The 20,958-nt window shown below is 38.3% G+C and overlaps 1 protein-coding gene across 1 annotated transcript in view; it reads left to right on the top strand.

The window, feature by feature from the left end:
- Positions 1-37: 37 nt before the first annotated feature.
- The window catches only part of LOC105464747 (THO complex subunit 1), a 57,762-nt gene continuing 36,841 nt past the window's right edge, over positions 38-20,958 (top strand). Inside the window, exons 1-11 of the mRNA XM_011712801.3 lie at positions 38-144; positions 2,566-2,639; positions 2,733-2,793; positions 4,366-4,432; positions 7,843-7,961; positions 8,411-8,459; positions 8,870-8,965; positions 12,151-12,233; positions 13,883-13,956; positions 18,818-18,926; positions 20,271-20,402. Coding sequence (XP_011711103.1) covers positions 91-144; positions 2,566-2,639; positions 2,733-2,793; positions 4,366-4,432; positions 7,843-7,961; positions 8,411-8,459; positions 8,870-8,965; positions 12,151-12,233; positions 13,883-13,956; positions 18,818-18,926; positions 20,271-20,402 — 918 coding nt within the window. The 5' untranslated portion in view covers positions 38-90. The remainder of the gene's footprint in view (positions 145-2,565; positions 2,640-2,732; positions 2,794-4,365; positions 4,433-7,842; positions 7,962-8,410; positions 8,460-8,869; positions 8,966-12,150; positions 12,234-13,882; positions 13,957-18,817; positions 18,927-20,270; positions 20,403-20,958) is intronic.

Genomic DNA, 20,958 nt, shown 5'->3' with positions numbered 1-20,958 from the left:
CGGGCTCAGAGAGACGGCAGTCTCGTTGCTCCCGGCTTGACGTCATCGGCAAGCGCCGCAGCGCAGTGGCGGGCACGCGCAGCCGAGAAGATGTCTCCGACGCCGCCGCTCTTCAGTTTGCCCGAAGCGCGGACGCGGTTTACGGTGAGCTGTAGGCGGGAGGGTGCAGGCCTGACCCGGCGCTATGCTTTGCCCTCTTCTCCCTGAAATTACTCGAATTTTGCCCTGGGGTAAAGCGAGACAGAGGTGTGTCCGCCTCAGCGTCCGCTCCGGGCCCCGTCGTAGGTTGAGGGGTAGGGAAAGACGCGCTACCCGCCTCTTCTTTGCGGGCTGGGCTGTCAGCCTCCGCCCACCCGCCAGCGGGTCCCCGGACTCCGCGTGCTGGGCGCGTCGGCTCCCCGCTTGGAGTGCCCACCTGCAGACTACTTCTGGTCGGGTCTATCCCCTCAGCTCGTTTAGTGGGGCAGGTGTCTCGAGAAGGGGAAGGGGAGCTGCTGAAGGGGGAGGGTGGGAGTGGTTTCAGTCCAAAGACCTGGCCCCCGCCCCAGCCTTCCGAGCTGCCAAGTGCTTGTTCCCGCCGTCTCTTCACCACCCCTTAACCCACCGTGTCTCCTCCTAAGAGATCAATGAGGAGATCCTAAGCGGGAAAACGCAGATAGAGCACCTTGGGAAGGGTAACTAGATGCTATTTTATTCTTGCTCAATGTGGAAGGGTGGTTTTGAGCATTTGGTAAACCCTTGACAGCGCACTTTCTCATTTAACTATTAGAGTAACACTGTGAAGCAGGCTACGTTGATTATTCCTGGTACATGAGATAGAAGCTGACATCCCCAAAAAACTTGTGACTTCACTCGTTTTTCTGACTTTAGACACTCTATTCTTTTTATGTTGCTCGTCACGGCAACGTAAGTATGAAGAACACTTTTAAGTTACCTGACTCTATTAGTCTCTAGCATTTGCACCAACATTTCAAGGCATTCGACTACTCAGGTATTCAGCTGTGGTTAGGTAGTTATAGGGATGCCAGGATGAAAATTCTGTGAAAGAAAAATTCATCCTTTGTAGTAAGTAGTTTTCTTGTTTATGTGTGTGTGTGTATATATATATGTATATACACACACACTTTTTTTAATGGATTATATTTTGTGTATGTCATCATAATCGTTTTCCTTGTGTGCATTTTGCTGCAATCTCTGGTGCTTTGAAAGCCTGCTAAGAGTAACTGTTAGGACTATCCAAGATCATATTAGCGGCCGGGCGCGGTGGCTCACGCCTGTAAATCCAGTACTTTGGGAGGCGGAGGCGGGCAGATCACCTGAGGTCAGGAGTTCAAGGTCAGCCTGGCCAACATGGCGAAACCCTGTCTCTACTAAAAGTACAAAAATTAGCCAGGCGTGGTGGTGGGCGCCTGTAATCCCATCTACTTGGGAGGCTGAGGCCGGAGAATCGCTTGAACCCAGACAGCGGAGGTTGCAGTGAGCCAAGATCATGCCAGTGCACAATACCTGGGCAACAGAGGGAGACTCCATCTCAAAAAAACAAACAAAATTCGTACTAGCCCTGAAAAGGACCATTAAATTGGAGATCATCTAGTTCAGTGTTTCTCAAGCTTCTTGTGAAATGCAGATTCTGGCTCAGTAAGTCTGGAAGGGGGCCTGAGATTCTGCATTTCTACAGCTTCCTAGATGATGCCACTACAGCTGCTGCTGGTAGTAAAAATCTACAGCAACCCTCTTACTTAACTGGTGATGAAAATGAAGCACAAAGAGATAAAGGGACAGGCCCCAAATTACTCAGCCTGTTAGTGGCAGAGCAAGGAATGGACACGTTTTGGATAAATGTAATTCCTGTGAGGTAATAAGATGACTTTCTAAGTGTATGTGAGTGTTCATAGAATGAATGCCTTTTGCAGTATTTTTGTCTTTAAGTTACGATTCCTTTAAGACAATCTGCAGATTGTCAGCATGGTTTTATTGAGTGCTGCATATCGGGGACTGAACAAGATTCCTAGAGGAGGCAAGACTTGACCTGGGTGTGGAAGAATGGGTAGAATTTGGATGAGCAGGTAGGAAGAGCAACATGAATGTGTGAATACACTAGAATGAGTTTGATAGAAAATGATGAAAAATGACTAGATTTTAGTGCAAAGTATGTGTTAGGGAGTATTGGGAATTAAGGTTGGGTAAATTGAGTGGGATAACATTATCAAGGACCTTGAGGAAGCTATGAAGCTTCAAAACTAAAACGTGCAAATAAGGAGCCATTTAGAGATTTTTTTTTTTTTAACACAATACTGTCATGAATATGATATTTAAAGAGATAGTAGGAGGGAAAACCTAGAATGAAAAAGCCCAGCAAGGAAGCTCTTGCCAAATTTAAAGTGATGAGTATCCATATCATTAAGTAGCGTTGGAATAAGGATTACTGAGAGAATGACTGATAGGTAATTTTTCCCAGGTATAAGCTTTTTTTAGTTAGAAAGATACACTATCAGTGAATGATATATTTTTCAGCAAATAATAAGCAGAATCTTTACAAGTATTTGCCATTTTAATTTTTTTTAGAAGTCTACCAGAGAGGCCTTGAACAACAAAAACATCAAGCCATTGTTAAGTACCTTCAGCCAGGTACCTGGCAGGTAAGGCATTGATATCTATGAAAACTACTTGCCTGAATCTTTATACATACTCTGAGCTGTTTGAAAAATGAGGATGTCTTTTGTTTTTAATAGTGAAAATGAAAAAAAATGTACCCTTGACCAAGCTTTCAGAGGTGTTCTAGAAGAAGAAATTGTAAGTATGTTTTTCCATTGTTAAAATTTTGCTGACAAATTAATAAACGATTTAAAAATTATTTAATAAAACGTTATTTAATAAACGTTATTTAAATAAAATAAATAAAACGTTATTTAAAAATTGCCTTTTTTCTTTTTTTTTCTTTTTTTTTTTTTTTTTTTTTTGAGACGGAGTCTCGCTCTGCCGCCCAGGCTGGAGTGCAGTGGCCGGATCTCAGCTCACTGCAAGCTCCGCCTCCCGGGTTCACGCCATTCTCCTGCCTCAGCCTCCCGAGTAGTTGGGACTACAGGCGCCCGCCACCGCGCCCGGCTAGTTTTTTTGTATTTTTTAGTAGAGACGGGGTTTCACCGTGTTAGCCAGGATGGTCTCGATCTCCTGACCTCGTGATCCGCCCGTCTCGGCCTCCCAAAGTGCTGGGATTACAGGCTTGAGCCACCGCGCCCGGCCGCTTTTTTTCTTAGAATGGATATTTAAACATCTTTTTTTAGAGTAAGCTTTCTGCTTTGTAAAAGTTGACTTGACAGTATACGAGTTCTGTAAGGATTTTGATAGCACAGGTACATTCTCAGGGTTTGGTTTAATAAATGACAAGAGCCCTGTCCAAGTGAGATAAGAAAAATTGACATGAGGTCTTAGGAAGAACTAGAGGTGAAGGTGGGCTCTCTCACTTTCCCATGTAAACAGTGACACATCCTGTAGTGGCATGAAAGGTCTAGTCCAAGAATATTTAGCTTAGGAGCTGGGATTCCATTCCTTCATTTTCCTCTGGCATCCTCCTCATCAGTAAACTTATGTAAATAAGGGCTCTCCAACTTCACGAGAGAAGTCTAACCATGAAAAATCTGAATTTATTTACCAATAATGGGGCACCTTATGAAAGGAAAAGTTTCAACAGTTTATTCTTGGTCAAGCAAAGGTTGAGTCCCCAAAAGCTATATTCCCTTCTATTGGCCATAATACAGTGTCCCTTTCTCTCAGACAATTCTGATTCAAAAATGATTCTTTCCTTTTCTTCCATTGAAAGGCATTGGGCAAGTTATTTTCCTTTTCTGTGCTTCAGTTTCTTTTGAAAGAGGGGAAATACCGTTCTTTCAGTGTTATTGTATATGAAACAGCACTTAATGAACGCTCAGTAAATGCTGGTTATTATAATTTTATAAAACCTAAGCACTGCCTTCCTTCTATTAAAACCACCCCTCAGACACATGGGTGTATTAGTAGTTAATTCCCCTAGCCCTGCCTTTGCCCTGTGTTACCGGCTGAGTTTTGGCTTCAGCACTTCTGTCCTTGATTAGCTTATAGCCTTCATCTTACCAATATAACCATTTTCCTGAGACCATTGGATTTTGAATGAGTCACCTACCTGTTACTTGACATACTTCTACAACTACTGATTCTATATGTTACTGTTAAATTTTTGTAACTTCATATTAGAAAATATTTTCTATAAGAAATGTAGTATTCCGTATTTGTGATAGTCAATATAATATCAGAGTATATGTGTTTACTGTTACCAAGTTTAGTCTGAACTCTTGCCCCTAAATTAAATTGTTTCTCCTCTGTTGGTAGATAAATCATTCATCATGTGAAAACGTTTTAGCTATTATTTCTCTTGCTATTGGGGGAGTAACTGAAGGTAAGTATGGTTCTGTTTTGTTTTGTTTAAAGTAGTCTTGGACATGACATGCTTTATTTAAAACGTCTTCTCCCCATACTTCTCCACATCTGATTTTGTTTATTCTTCAAGTTCTACCTGACTCCCAGCTTTGCCAAGAAGTCCCAATTGAATTAGTTCACTCTTATTTCTCATCTCTATTATGCAGTGCACATTTTGGCACTTTCTTTGTCCTCCGGTTGTTTTGTTCATTCAGTAAATCTTTATTGAGCATCTACTATGTGCCTGGTACTGAGCTAGGACCTGGAGATTCAATGGTGAATAAAACATATTCCCCTGCTTATGTGGAGCTAATGGAAGAAACAGATGTATGCATAGCTTACTTTGGTGTAAGTACTATGGTCGAAGTGGGAATGAAGTGTAGTTAGAGGGAATAGAGCCAACATGTCTCTCTAAACTTCAGTCTAAAGGAATCAGGAGAGATTTTAGAAAAGAACATGAGAACTAGAATGTGAAGTATGAAGAATTTGTCAGACATACTAAGAAGGGAGTAGCTAGAGAATTGTGTAGAGCAGGAGCAGGAGAGGACAATGAGAATGATGAGGAAAGAAGCTGGTTAGGTCCATTTATAAAGGGCATTAGGTGCCATACTAAAGAGCAGCTGCAGATGAATGATTCCATTTGAAGTGACTGCTGGCAGGAAAACTGGGCAGGGGCCTGTTAAAATGGCTGTATGCGATAGCTTTAGAAGACTGGGTAAACAGTGCACTTAGTACACAGTGCCTGACACATATTGGGAGCTCATTAAATACTTGCAGAAAGAAGAAATTAAAAATTAATTTATCAGCATTCTTCTTTAACCATTTGGTTAAAATACTCTTTTGATTAATTCAAATAATGTATATGAAAACTCCTTTTTAATCTGTAAAGCATTATTCACATTATGTGTTATTTTGATGCTTCTATTAAAAACTGGCACACACCTCCCCGTATAGGGGCAAACTATTTTGTGAACTTAAGTTCATAAATTCACGTTGTTAAACTTTTATACAAGTTGCCTAATCATTCATTCATTCATTAGGCATTGTTAGGTAAGTTCCACAATGTAATGTTCCTGTCTAGTTTCTGTCAATTTTCAGTGTGTCCTTAGTTCATTGATTAACTTTATACATTACTCTTGTACAGCTGGTGATGTTTTTAATGAAGAAGTTGTACAAAGTCTAGTCTATACTTGGAACTTTTGAGAAGGATAAGGACTTAAGAGCTTAAACTGTAAAGGCATAAATGCATTTTTATTTTAGGGAGAATTTTTGTTTTTGAGACAGATTATAATTGTTTATGAGACATGTTTTTAAATTATCCATAAATATATTTTGTTAAATTCAATTTGGCCGATATTTATTGAGCTTCTGTTTGGTGTGAGACACTACTGGTTAAAGCGTATGAAAATGCCTAACCTTAAAAAGCTCATAGTCTACATTCAAAGGTCACTGGTTAGGATGTGCCAAATGCTACAGTGTATTTATGTAGAGTGTGTTTCAAAAGCATAGATGAAGTAGCCTGCTTCAAGATACCAGAGTTATTTAGATGAGCAGACATTCACTCTATGCTTAGAAAGATGGAGTTGAAATTTACCATGTGGTAAAGAGGAGGAAGAGTATTTACACAGAAAACAACATTGTAAACAAAACCATGGAAGGATGAACATGTCATGGTGTTTGGGAGCTGCGGAGTGGGAACTAGGGAGGGATGTCTGTGGCCCAGGTAAGGGTAGAGAGAGATTGGTGTGGAAGCTGGGACACAGGTTGTGAAAGCTCTTGGGGGAATCACACTGTAACCCAGTGGTTCCCAGACTTGCTGGCTCATCAGAACCACCAGTGAATCTATTTTTAGATGAGATTCCCAAACCTTGCTTAGTTCTACTGACTCAGAATTTTGGTAGTAGAATCTAGAAAAAGTTCTCTAATTATTTAATGTGAGTTAACTTATTCCAGGCTGTACTGCAGCTAAGGGCAGAGAGTATGCTTCTCAAATCTCTTGGATGTGCAGGGTATATAATATTGAATCTAAGTATTGTTCGGGACTTTCGAGGTCACCTAGTCCTGTCTCATCTCTGGCCTAGACCACTTCCCTGCTGTAACATCCCTGATGGGTGGTCATTCAGCCTCTGCTGAATCATGCTCATTAGTGGAGCTCACTGTTTGAGTCCTGTTAGACAAGTGTGGTTATTGGTGTGTTCCCTTGTATTGAGTTGAAATCTGCTGTTTTATTCCACCACTGCTTTTCGGCAATATCCCTCACATCACATTCCAGATATGATCTTACTAGTGCAGAGTACAGCTGGAAAGATTTCTTCCTTTTTCTAGATATAGTGTATTAATGCACTGTTTTGGACTTAGATCACCCTAGATATTTTTCCCCATATACCATGCCTAAGTAACTACTTTTCTTAAACACTTATGAGTGTTAGTAAGTACCCATTGCCTTAAAATAGAAGGAAGAATGAGTAGGGATATAAAAGTATTTCTAGGTAGTCTGAATAGACTAAATAGACCTTTTCTTAAGAATATCTTAATTTTGTTGTTCTTTAAACAGTAACTTTCTACTTTTCCATTCTTTCCCCTGAAACAATACTGTTATTTTAAATGTTAAATCATAGTTAATACCAAACCTTGTTATTTTTTGAAGATAATCTTTTCAAATCACAGACAATTTAGCAACACTACAAAACATTTGGAAATGAGAAAAAGGGAAAACAGTACTCATAATTCCTCTACTTTTAAAAACCGTTCATCTGGTATAATGGTTTTCGTTTCTATAGTCTTTTAAGAATTTTTTTATTGTCATAATCATATGTACATACAATTTTGAATCCTGCCTTTTTCACTTAGCATTATATCCTAAGCATTTTTCCAAGTTATTATAGTCGTTATAACCATCGTTTTTAATTGGCTGCATTATATTCTTTTGAATAGCTTAGTGGTGAAGAAAACAGACTGTGGAGCCAGACTGCCTGGGTTCGTATCCCAGCTCTGCCACTTACTGGCTCTGTGATCTTGGGCAAGTTATTTAACCTCTCTGTGTCTCAGTTTTCCCATTCTATAAAATGCAAATAATGATATGCTCTACTTCATAGGGTTATAAGGATTAAATGTGTTAGTATATGTAAAGTACTTAGTGTGCCTGACATATAGTAAATGCTCTAGATCTTGTCAAGAATTATTGTCATCATTACTGAGTGCACATATCAAAAATTACTTAAATATGTCCTGTTTGGGGACTTGTAGGCTGCTTCCACTTCTTGTCCTTTTAAAACTTTGTTATGAGTAACAAAGTGTACCTTTTAAGATATTCTTCAGTATTATTTTTCATAGGCTGTTTTACTCTAATGTTTTTTTAAACTTTTAAACTGGCTTGTGCTCCACTTGAAGGTATTTGTACCGCATCTACACCTTTTGTATTGTTGGGAGATGTTTTGGATTGTCTTCCTTTGGATCAGTGTGACACAATATTCACTTTTGTGGAAAAAAATGTTGCTACTTGGAAATCAGTAAGTGCCTTAGTTTCTTTTCCTGCAAACTTTGTGTTTCTGTAGATTCAGAGTTCTGAGGGTAGATTTAAAAAAAGAAATTATTTGTAGTATTGCTGATCGCCAACAAGTTTGTGCCTATGAAAAAATTATATACTGCTCTCTTGGGAGAGCCAAGTAAAAACCATGTGTGGAGAAAAACTTGAAATACAAAATTTGATTTAATTTGAGTAATAAAAACTAACTTGAAAATTCACACTTTCACATGTTAAAAACAGTATCATATTTTCTTATCTTATATCTGAAAATATTTTCATTTCATTGAAAATGTTATTTACTTTAAAAAAGTGTAAGTGGCATAGTAGATTCTCAGTGCATGTTAGTGTTCTTTAATATTTTACTTCCTGCAACTTATTGAAGAATGTGTAACAAGTTCAGAAGAAGAGTGATAATTTCCATCTTAATTTCAGAATACATTCTATTCTGCTGGGAAAAATTACTTACTACGTATGTGCAATGGTAAGTAATTGAGTGATTAAATGATAGCTTTTTAAAATGTAAATATGCCCAGAAAAACATGTGGTTGAATTAAATACCAGTGATAACATTTTAAAAATAGATTAGGTATTTGTATTTTTAACTAACAATCTAATTTATTAGAACTCATTCACTTTAAGCTGTTTTTGTTCTGGGCATAAACTTAATGAAAGTCAGAAACATGTAGTAAAGTTTGTCTTTTTCATGTCATGTTGAACTTGTTTTGTTCCTAATTTCTAGTACTTTTTTGTGGCAGTGGTTTCTGCCCCCATTTTAAGAACTACTGCTTTAGGAAAATACTCTTGACAAACTGGTTTAGAAACTTTTAGGTATGGTTGTAATAAACATAGAATTATCTTTTCTGTGTAACGTTCATTTTCATATATCATTAGATCTCCTAAGAAGATTGTCTAAATCCCAGAATACAGTCTTCTGTGGACGGATTCAGCTCTTTTTGGCCAGGCTTTTCCCACTGTCTGAGAAATCAGGTAAGCTTTTATGCATTAAATGAGTTTTCTGCAGGAAAATCTTTTCCAGTTTTTTTTTTTTTTTTTTTTTGAGACGGAGTCTCACTCTGTCACCCAGGCTGGAGTGCAGTGGCGCGATCTCGGCTCACTGCAAGCTCCGCCTCCCGGGTTCACGCCATTCTCCCGCCTCAGCCTCCGAGTAGCTGGGACTACAGGTGCCCGCCACCGCGCCCGGCTAGTTTTTTGTATTTTTAGTAGAGACAGGGTTTCACCATGTTAGCCAGGATGGTCTCGATCTCCTGACCTCGTGATCCACCCACCTCGGCCTCCCAAAGTGCTGGGATTACAGGCTTGAGCCACCGCGCCCGGCCTCCAGTTTTTAATAGATTAAAATCTGTCATGATAATGAGAAAAATGGTTCTAAAAAGTTGAAAGACATCATAGAAATTGTCACTTTATTTTCTTTTACTTATAAATAGTTATAGCAGTCCTAGTATATAATACAGGTAATCTTGAAACAAAGTCATGGATTCTTTTAAGTTCAAAGCTTATTAACGTACAGTTGAATCATACTGAAACATGTAGATATAAACCGTCACATCTATATTTCGTAATGTATGCCTATTTTTGTGTTTCCATTTTCTCTCTCAGTCACGACTACTTAGCTATATAGACTTCCTTTCATTTCTCTTTTTTAACAGATTTTTATTGTGAAATATAATGCTTATATAGAAAAGTACATAAAGCAAATAATAATGAAACAAATACTGTATAACCACTCTGTAGCTCCTGAAATGGGACATTGCTTATTCTCCAGAGCCTTCCCCTTCCCCAGTCGGTTCAGATATGCGAGATTTTAATATCTCATTGCTTCAGTTCTCTTTTTCTTAATGCTGGGCTAATATACCACCTATTTTATATGTTGTGAGGATTAAATGAATTAAAACACGTGAAGAGCTTACAGTAGTGCCTGAGTATGGTTAGTATACACATATGTCTTTCCTAGCTCTGGTCTCTGAGAGGGCCGCAGAAGTAGTGATACTCCAGTAGCAATGAGCACATCTTCTCAAATGTAGATCATGAGGTCAGGAGATCGAGACCATCCTGGCTAACCCGGTGAAACCCCGTCTCTACTAAAAAATACAAAAAACTAGCCAGGCGAGGTGGCGGGTGCCTGTAGTCCCAGCTACTTGGGAGGCTGAGGCAGGAGAATGGCGTAAACCCGGGAGGCGGAGCTTGCAGTGAGCTGAGATCCGGCCACTGCACTCCAGCCTGGGCGACTGAGCGAGACTCCGTCTCAGGAAAGAAAGAAAAAAAAAATCGCTATGGTAGCTATAGCCTCATGAAATGTATTTCTTAGATAACAGGACTTGAAAGTTGAAATAACCCTTTGATTCATTGGCTACAAAATGGATGATGTATTAGCAGGCATGAAAACAACATTAATTTCCTTGTGCATCTCCATCAAAGCTCTTGGGTGACCAGGTGCATTGTGAATAAGCAATAACATTGTGAAAGGAGATCTTTTTTTTTCTGAGCAGTAAGTCTTAACAGTGGCCTTAAAATGTTCAGTAAACCATGCTATAAACAGATGTGCTGTCATCAGGGTTTGTCTTTATGGATGGAGCCCAAGGCAGAGTAGATTTAGCATAATTCTCAGGAGCCCCAGGATTTTCAGAATGGTAAATGAACATTGGCTTCAACTTAAAGTCACCAGCTGCGTTAGCCCTTAACAAGAAAGTCAGCCTGTTCCTTGAAGGCAGGCAGTGACTTCTCTCTAGCTATGAAAGTCCTGGACGGCATCTTCCAATATCAGAATGTTTCATCTGCATTGAAAAATCTGTTAAGTGTAGACGCCTTCATCAATGTTCTTAGCTAGATCTTCTGATAACTTACTGCAGCTTCTCCATTGGTAGTTGCTGCTTCACCTTGTACTGTTATGTTACAGAGAGGGCTTTTTTCTTTAAACCTCTTAAACCAATTTCTGCTAGCTTCATAGCAGAAATTTCTTTCTGCTATGGTCCTCACCTCTCTTTTCTTCTGTGGTCCTCACCTCTCAGCCTTCACAGAATTAAAGAGAGTTAAAGCTTTTCTCTGGCTAGTTTGCTTGTCTATCCAGACCACTTAGCCTTTCTCTGTATCAGCAGTAAGGCTGTTTTGCTTTCTTATCATTCATATGTTCACTGGAGTAGCACTTTTAACTTCCCTCAAGAACTTTATCTTTGCATTCACAACTTGGCTGTTAAGCACAAGAGAAATTTCAGCCTGTCTTGGCTTTTGATATGCTTTAATTACTAAGCTTAATCATTTCTAGGTTTTTATTTAAAGTGAGAGATGTGAGACTCTTCCCTTTACTTGACACTTAGAGTCCATTGTAGGGTTATTAGTTGGCCTAAATTCAATATTGTCTTGTCTCAGGGAATAAGGAGACCCAAGGAGAGAGAGAGAGTCATGGGAACGGTTGGTCAGTGAAGCAGTCAGAACACACACAGCATTTATTGATTAAATTTGCCGTCTTACCAGCTTGGGCAACATGGCGAAGACCCATCTCTACTAAAAATACAAAAAAATTTAGCCAAGCATGGTGGTGCTTGCCTGTAGTCCCAGCTACTCTGGAGGCTGAAGTGGGAGGATCATCTGAGCTTGGGAAGCTGAGCCTGCAGTGAGCCATGATCATGTCACTGCACTGCAGCCTGGGTGACAGGAGTGAGTCGCTGTCCAAAAAAGAAAGAAAAAAAGTTTACTGTCTAAGATGGGTGCAGTTTGTGGCAAAAAACAAATCTGTGGCAAAAAACAATGACAATGCTAACCTCAAAGATCACTGATCACAGATCATCATAACAGATATGATAATAATGAAAAAGTTTGAAATATTGTGAGAATTGCCAAAATGTGACAGAGGAAGTGAGCATATGCTGTTGGAAAAATGGTGCTGATAGACTTGCATGGTACAGGGTTGCCATTCAATTTATTTAAAAAACAAGAAACTGTGAAGAGCAACAAAACAAGGTATGCCCATACTCCAAAGGTACTTTTAAGAAATGAAGTTTTGAAAGGATTTGAAAATCAAATGTGTTCATTTTGACTGGTCTTTAATTATGGATTTAGCATTTTGTAGTTTTGATTATGACACAAGTTACATTCGTACGTAAGTTTAGGTGTCACTGGACTTGCTTTGAATCTTCTTTGGTTTTTTTTTTTACTAGGTCTTAACTTACAGAGTCAGTTTAATCTGGAAAATGTCACTGTTTTCAATACCAATGAGCAGGAAAGCACCCTGGGTCAGAAGGTGAGGCTGATTTGAAACCTTCTCAGATAACGTATTTGCAGGTTTGTTATTAAGATAACTTATGTGGGGCCAGGCACAGTGGCTCACACTTGTAATCCCAGCACTTTGGGAGGCTGAGATGGGCAGATCACTTGAGCATAAGAGTTCAAGACCAGCCTGGGCAACATGGCAAATCCCCATTTCTACAAAAGAAGTACAATTAGCAGAGCATACCTGAGAGGCTGAGGTGGGAGAATCACCTGAGCCCAGGGAGGTCAAGCTGCAGTGAGCCTTGATCATGCCACTATACTCCAGCCTGGGTGACAGAGGGAGGCCCTGCCTCAAAAAAAAAAAAAAAAAAAAAATCATATAAACGAGCCTATAAGTCATCAAAAATTTAAAAACTTTTGACTTTATTTCCAACTTACAGAAATAATGTTTTGTATGTAAAAAATTCAAGCAGTGTTTAAAATAGACTGTACAGTTATTCTGTAATCCAAGGTAGACCATGGTAGATTGTGGCATAGCTTTCTATTAAAGTGGATTAACGAAGTAGCTGTACTTTCTGTTTTGATAGTGTTAATCATAAGGTAGATTATAGAATAGATGTACTTTCTGTTTTAAACGTTGGGTTATTTTTTGCAGAATATGTATTTTTTCTATAAATTTTTATTATTTCTGTAACCACTCATAGCATTCTGTGTCTCACCATACCAGGACTTTTTGGGTATATGTACAAACATGTTGTTTTTCTCCAAAATGAGGTCATTCATACTATTCTGAAATTCACTTTCTTCCTTTAAGATTTAGATTTATCTTCATTTTTAAATGGCCCTTGGTAAATGGATATATCAGAGTGGATATATCACATTTCTCTGCCTGTGGGCATTTAGATTATGTCTGATAGTGAAAAAGTTAGTGTCCAGGTAGTGTATAATATTGCATCAGTCTGCATCATCTACATCAATTATGCAGATGTCTTTTTAGGATAAATTCCAGTAAGTAAAATTACTGGGTTAAAATATATGCATATTTCATATTTCAATAGCTATTTCCTGGTTACTTCTCAAAGAGGTTATACCAATTTATACAGCCACCAGTGGCACATGGAGAATGCCTTCCCTTTTTCCCCACAGCCTCACCCCAACAGTGTGAATTATCAATTTTTTTTAAAATATTGGCTTAATTGATGTATATATTTGAAAAATATAGTTTAATATACATCAATATTAATTAGTTTTAATTACATTTTGTTGATCATTATTGGTGTTAAGGAACTTCTTATATGTTGATTGGGATTTATTTTTCTTCTGTGAATTACCTATTCATGCTATTTGCTCATTTTATTGTTGAACTGTCTTTGTGCGTTTCCAAAACATTTAGGCCTTTATTCCCAGAGGGAATCTATTGATTATGTTTAGAAATGCAAATTTGAAACTTTCTACTGTCTTCATGATTGTGTTATATCATTATCATACTGCTCTTGAGTTCTTCTGTCCGTCAGGTAAAATTCTGATTGCCTTACAGATTAACTATAGGTCTAGATAGTTAGTGACTAGACTTCTCTAACTGGGGGTTGCCTAGGAATGTGTAGCTGACCTATTATTCTAGTATTTATCTCCTGTCTGATGACTGCTTCATGACAGGCTATACATTTTTTTTCAATGTAGCACACTGAAGATAGAGAAGAAGGAATGGATGTAGAAGAAGGTGAAATGGGAGATGAGGAAGCTCCAACAACGTGGTGAGTTTTCAGAGCTTAAGCTTTTTGACTTACAGAGGTAATCTCTTAATTTATTGAGTATCCTCTCTGGGGTGAGGATATAGGCAAGGAGGAAAGAAATTATAAGAAATTTCTTTCATTTGTAATTTTCATGCATATTACTTAAAATAATAAATCCTAAATCACTAACGGGCTTTATCCGCTGGTTTCTATATTAAGTACAGACAGTTCATTGTTTATATAGCCTACCCTATGCATCATCCCAGCATTTGAAAAGCCAACCACAGGCAGCCGTGGGAGCTCCTCCCCTTAATCCCTTCTATTAAACTTGTGGACCCAGTGCCTGTGTGTATTGGGCCAACTTTGAATGAAATAGGCAGGTTAAGAAGCCTTTCCACCTTCTCTCCCCTTGCTCTTAAAACTGTTTCTTATCTCCTCCTCTGTAGCCCTGTGCTTTCTTTCCAGAAGCAATCCTCAGTGGCATAGATAGGTTCTAGAAACTGCAACATTAAGTGAAACGATGTATAATGAAACCAATTTTCCCATAGGCTAATAAACAAAAGTTAGGTTCCTATGGCCTATTTCTAGTCACAAAAACAATCACCAATCTCCTAGATAAAGATGAAAATGCTTCTGTTATTAAACATTGAATAAATGTGAGCTATACATGCATTTGAGAAAGATTAATAAAAACAAGTAAGATAATTATTTGCCTAGTTATTCCAGTTTAAGGTTGCGGGTGGCCAGAGCCTGTCACAGCAACTCAGAGCGCAGGGTGGGAACCAACCCTGTACAGGACGCCATCCGCTCATGGTGTGTATACCCACACACCCACACTCACTCATCCTGGAACCATTTAGACATGCCAGTTACTTTCATGTACACCTCTTTGGAATGGAGGAGGGAATCTGACTACCTAGAGAAAACCCACAGAGACATAGGGAGAATATACAAACTTCACATAGACCATGGCCCCAGCCAGGAATCCATTTTTTTTCCCCTCATCAACGTTACAATAAAACAATATTGAAGGAAACATCATTATTTGAAGACCTGCCATAATTTCTTCCTAGCGCTGGCTTAGAAGCAATAAGCAAGAGAAAAGAGAAGGTATTAAGGAAAATTTTCCTTCACTGGCACTCTTCCAGGTGTCTGAGATGATGAGAGTCATTAGTTATAATTGAAAGAATTTCCATTACTGTTTAGAAGATCAAGATGGGATTCCTGTATCTGCCCTGTGTTTCTGCCATCCCAGATTTCAAATTCAAACACATCTCCAGAAGAAACATTAGAAGTGGCCGGGCGCGGTGGCTCAAGCCTGTAATCCCAGCACTTTGGGAGGCCGAGACGGGCGGATCACGAGGTCAGGAGATCGAGACCATCCTGGCTAATATGGTGAAACCCCATCTCTACTAAAAATACAAAAAACTAGCCGGGCGAGGTGGTGGGCGCCTGTAGTCCCAGCTACTCGGGAGGCTGAGGCAGGAGAATGGCGTAAACCCGGGAGGCGGAGCTTGCAGTGAGCTGAGATCCGGCCACTGCACTCCAGCCTGGGCGACAAAGCGAGACTCCGTCTCAAAAAAAAAAAAAAAAAAAAAAAAAAAAGAAACATTAGAAGTGGTGTGGCTCCAAGCTTAACTCCAATACTTCCTAGTCATGTTTCAACATCTTTAAAATGTAGTAATGCCACCTACACTCTACAGTTAAGAGGATTAAATAAGACGATGATCAGAAATAGTCTATTAAGGCACTAATTGTTTATATGTAGTGGTAAGTGTAAAGCACTTAGAATATTGTCTATTCAGTGTCTAGTAGCTATTATTTGTTATCGTTATTTTTTTTTAGAGACATATTTATTCATTATGCATGGATGGAATAGGCTTTAGGGTCTGGCCTGAGCAACATCAGGGCTCTGGGGCAAGTTAGTAGGCTACAAGATAATGAGTCACCTGAAGTGTAAATGGCCCCAAAGACACCGACCAATGCAGTTTTGTCTAATTAGATTTTGCCTAAGACTGTATAGACAGTTCATCCCTATTGGTTATGTTTGTAAATCCCTTAAATAAGACTTAACACTCAGCTGCCTCTCTCTGTCACAGTCACTAATGTTGAATAGAGGGAGAAAATATATGAGGAATTACTTTGTAAACAGCAGATGGTCTTAGGCACTGTAATTTACAAAACGGAGCACATTACCCATGTACCTACAATATGAAGTCCATTCAGATTTGGCTGAAATACACCAGTAAACATTTTGTTAAGAAATTTCAATGTGTAACATCCTATAAAATAGCTCAACATTTTAAAAACTTTATCAAATTTTCCAGAGTATTTTGGTTTAAAATAGTTACAAGACATTCTATTTTACATAGTAACTGGGTCTCTGATTTGTTATTATTTGCAAATACAATAAATGGTTACATTTGCTTTGTGTGGATAAACAGAAAATTCAGAAGTTTCTGTAGAGTGGTGAAGGTGGAAAGCAAATTGCAAGTGGGCTGAAGAGTGAATGGGAAGGTAATGAAGTGGTGACATGGAGTATAGACAACTCTTTGAAGAATTTTATTCAGCTGTGAAGGAAAAGAGCAAGGGACAGCATCTAGGAGAGGGGACTTTAAGTTTTAAAAAATATATTAATGCCTCAACTATAAAAACTGCCTAACAGTAATATTTAACACAACTTCAAAATTTATTCTGTGAGACGCCTCAGATACCCACCAAGCCAATTAAAGATAAAAGGGAAGAGATCAAAAGCCTTTACAGGTAGGAGATGGTAATTAGCAACTTGGAATAACATTGTTATTGGTATCAAGCATTAAATTAGATGTGAAGTTCTTATCAATTGAGACAAAAGGGACATATAATGGTTGCGTGATTCTCATTCTCTGTTAGAACTAGCCCCATTTTTAAGAGACAAACTTTCCTGGTACTACATTTCAAGAGGTATTATATTCAATCTTACATGTTGTAACTGAGTAACATTTTGTTAGTGTGTGTGTGCACAGGCACTTCAAAAACATTCTTTATCAAATGTGGAACTATACAAATATTGGTTCTTGTTCTTTCATGGATGTAAATAATTTATATAGTGCTGTTTCTTTTCTCTATTTAATGTTTTAGGTAATGTTCTTTTTGTGGCTTTTTGTTTTGTTTTGTTTTGTTTTTGGTTTGTTTGTTTGTTTTTTGAGACGGAGTCTCGCTCTGTCACCCAGGCTGGAGTACAGTGCCGCAGTCTCAGCTCACTGCAAGCTCTACCTCCTGGGTTCAAGTGATTCTTCTGCCTCAGCCTCCTGAGAAGCTGGGATTACAGGCACGCACTACCACGCCTGGGTAGTTTTTGTATTTTTAGTAGAGATGGGGTTTCATCATATTGATCAGGCTGGTCTCGAACTCCTGACCTCGTGATCCGCCCGCCTCAGCCTCCCAAAGTGCTGGGATTACAGGCATGAACCACCACGCCCAGGCTGTGGCTTTTTTTTTAAAAAACCCAATTCATAGAAAACCCAGAGGTATAATCTTATTGTTGTAAATCAGTTAAGCTGCTTTAATTATAGAGAGAGGTTAATGTGCAGATCATTGTTTTCCTACTTTCCGAGTTGTTACTAGGGAAAAGTTTAGGAAGAGTGAAAGTAAACCTGCCCATTAGATTCTTTCAGATACTACTAATTCTTGATGAAAGCTTTGGCAAGAACTAGATTTAGATTTTGGTTAGTTAAAAGTTGTTAGTGTTCTTCACTGTTGATTTTCACGTGCCTCACATACTAGCCATTTATCAGATATTAGCTGTTTTAAAAATTAAAAGAATAGGCCGCACAGTGGCTCACGCCTGTAATCCTAGCACTTTGGGAGGCTGAGGTGGGCGGATCACGAAGTCAGGAGCTTGAGACCATCCTGGCTAACAAGATGAAACCCTGTCTCTACTAAAAATACAAAAAATCAGCTGGGCGTGGTGGTGGGCACCTGTAGTCCCAGCTACTCAGGAGGCTGAGGCAGGACAATTGCTTGAACCCGGGAGGCAGAGCTTGCAGTGAGCCAAGATCACACCACTGCCCTCTACTCCAGCCTGGGCAACAACGAGACTCCTTTAAAAACAAAAAAAAAATTAAAAGAATATGTATTGACACTGTAGATTTGTGACATATCAAGATTAGAAGTTGAATTAGTAGTGCCATAATAAAGTCACTAGAGAAAGGGCTTATTTTTGTGATGCTAACTTGATATGTACCATATATGTTTATCTCATACTAATGCTGCTTAGGATATATTATTAGTTAGTGACTGTTAACATAGATTCAGATTAACATCGGTTTAAACAACATAAAAGTTGATTTTTTCCCCCTCATATCGAAGTCTAGAAGCAGGCAGTCCAAGGCTGGTAAGGGAGCACTGCTCAGTGAGATTGCCTAGACCCTGGTTTCTTCTACCTTCTTCTTCCATCATCTCTTGGTGTTTGCCGTTTTTCCTGTAGTGCAGGGTGGCTCACTCTCACATCTACATTCTAGCCAGCAGGAAGAGGAAAAGGCCAGTGATAAAATATGGCCCAAAAGTTGCACAAATGACTTCTGCTCCCAACTGATTGGCCAGAATTTAATCACATGATCATACTAGCAGCAAGATTGGTTGGGAAACATAATCTTTAATTCTGAATAACCATGTGTCCTACCAAAATTCAGGGGCTCCACCAGTGTAGATAAAGAGAGTCTATTGGGGTCTGTGAGTTCCCTAAAATGATTTGTAAAAGTTTATATAAGTATTTGTGAATGTGTACTTTTCTGATAACTTTCATTAGCTTCTGAAAATGGTTTGTGACCAAAGCTAAGAATATTTAGATATTTGTAAAAGAATTTAAATGATTTATGTAATGTAACATTTATTTTATTAGCTCTATTCCAATTGATTACAACCTGTATCGAAAATTCTGGTCACTTCAGGATTACTTCAGGAACCCCGTGCAATGCTATGAGAAGATTTCATGGAAAACTTTTCTCAAGGTGAGTTGCCAGTGACAGACTGTCAGAAGCCTAGTATTTTATAGCCAGTGATAGAGCTAAAACTTACCCTTGTCTAACATACTTTTCACTATTTTATTCTACCTCTTACATTTTTATACCAATTTCATAACAAGCTAGATTACAAATTAATATTTAAACCACTATTATTGTGAAGTAGTGTGTAAGAATCGGATATTTAAAAGTCATTACAGCCTTGCTTTTTTGGAATATGAGTGTTATCAACATAAATTGATGATATTTTGCAGAATATATTCTGTCTTTGTACAAAATTATTTTAGCTGTCTTGTTGAAACAGAAGTCCTCAAGTCATGGCCCTGGGCCAGATCTGACCTACTGCTTGTAAACAAAGGTTTATTGGGATACTACCATGACCTCCACTTACCTGTGGCTGTTTTTGCACTATAATGGCACAGCTGAGTAGTTGCAACTGAGACTATAAAGGCCACAAAGCCTGAAATAATTACTCTCTGGTCCTTTATGGAAGAAGTTTGCCAATCCTGTTTTAGAAGAATTTTTTATATTTTTCTTGGCTACTTAAAGATCAATTATCCTTTTTTGTTGTAATCAAAATATAAGATAAGTAGGTAGTTCTCAAAGTAGCGTGGTGTGTGTTATGTTATTTTTAGTAGTTTTTGTTTTGTATGCAATTTTTTGTGGGGGCAGCACCATCCAAATTCAGATTAAGTGGTTAGTGAGAAATAATCTGAAATTGTCTTCTACCTGAACAGAATTTGATGGAATTTATTTGCTCAGTCTTTAGCACAAGAAATACATAAGAGTTTCTACAGGTAGTTAAACAATTTCACTGGTAAATTCCTATACAGTCTTAAAAGTGTTCCCTTCTCTGTTTGTCCCTTACACAAACTTCTTAAATCATATTTCTTTTTTTTTGGAGACGGAGCCTCCCAGGTTCAAGGGATCCTTTAGCCTCAGTCTCCCGAGTAGCTGGGACTACAGGTGCCCGGCTAATTTTTGTGTTTTTAGTTGAGACAGGGTTTCACCATGTTGGCCAGGCTTGTCTCAAACTCCTGATCTCAAGTTACCTGCCCACCTCAGCCTCCCAAAGTGCTGGGATTACAGGCATGAGCCACCGCGACTGGCCAAGAAATCGCATTTCTTTAGGAGTAGGGAACTTGTTCCTACTTTTACAACAAGTGAAATATCCACAATAGTTTTTACTCCCATAATTTTTATTGTTAGTGTGCCTTACAATATACAGTATACATACATGATTGAGAGTAAATTCTAGACATTTTGATGCAGAAAAGCACTGAACAAATTTGGGTAACAATGTCGAATAAAACTAACATTTTTATTTTGCAGTATTCTGAAGAAGTTTTAGCTGTTTTTAAGAGTTATAAATTAGATGATACTCAGGCCTCAAGAAAAAAGATGGAAGAATTGAAAACAGGAGGAGAGCATGTATATTTTGCAAAATTTTTAACAAGTGAAAAGGTATAAGTTTTTCTTTCTCACTAAGCATAATAAGAAATGGTCTTGTTTTATTTCTGTTTAGCTGACAGCCTTTCTAACTTAAATTGAATAGAAATGTTTCCTATTTTTACTTTGGGTTAAAGCTGATTAATGTTACTTTGAAAGTCCCATTTCTTCCTTTCACAAGTAGGACTAATTTGATTTCAAAGGTGAAAGTAATTCTACATTAAGTCTGTTTTGTAGACTAATTTTGGAATAAATGCAGTTTAATTACTTTCATGTCTATATATTTTAAACGTCAAGTTAGGATTTAATTTGTATCTGAAAATAATATTTCATAATTATTATTTAGGTACAAGTAAGGGGTTTAAAAGTTCCTTGTTAATCTTATTTATACATTTTAAAAAGTAAATTTTGTTCAAATATAATGCTACAAGATGATGTAAAGTTTCTAGTCAAGATGGCACATTGAGTTTATGTTTCGACTCACTCCCTTTGCTCCAAACACATAGCAATGACGGGTAAAATATAAACGAGAAAACAAAAGAGACAAGGCTGGGCTTCCACAAACAAGATA

Source organism: Macaca nemestrina, chromosome 19 (assembly GCF_043159975.1).
Source record: "Macaca nemestrina isolate mMacNem1 chromosome 19, mMacNem.hap1, whole genome shotgun sequence".
In the NCBI taxonomy this organism is placed as follows: Eukaryota; Metazoa; Chordata; class Mammalia; order Primates; family Cercopithecidae; genus Macaca; species Macaca nemestrina.
Note: the sequence above shows the minus strand (reverse complement) of the source record. Positions and strands in the feature narration are given on the sequence as shown.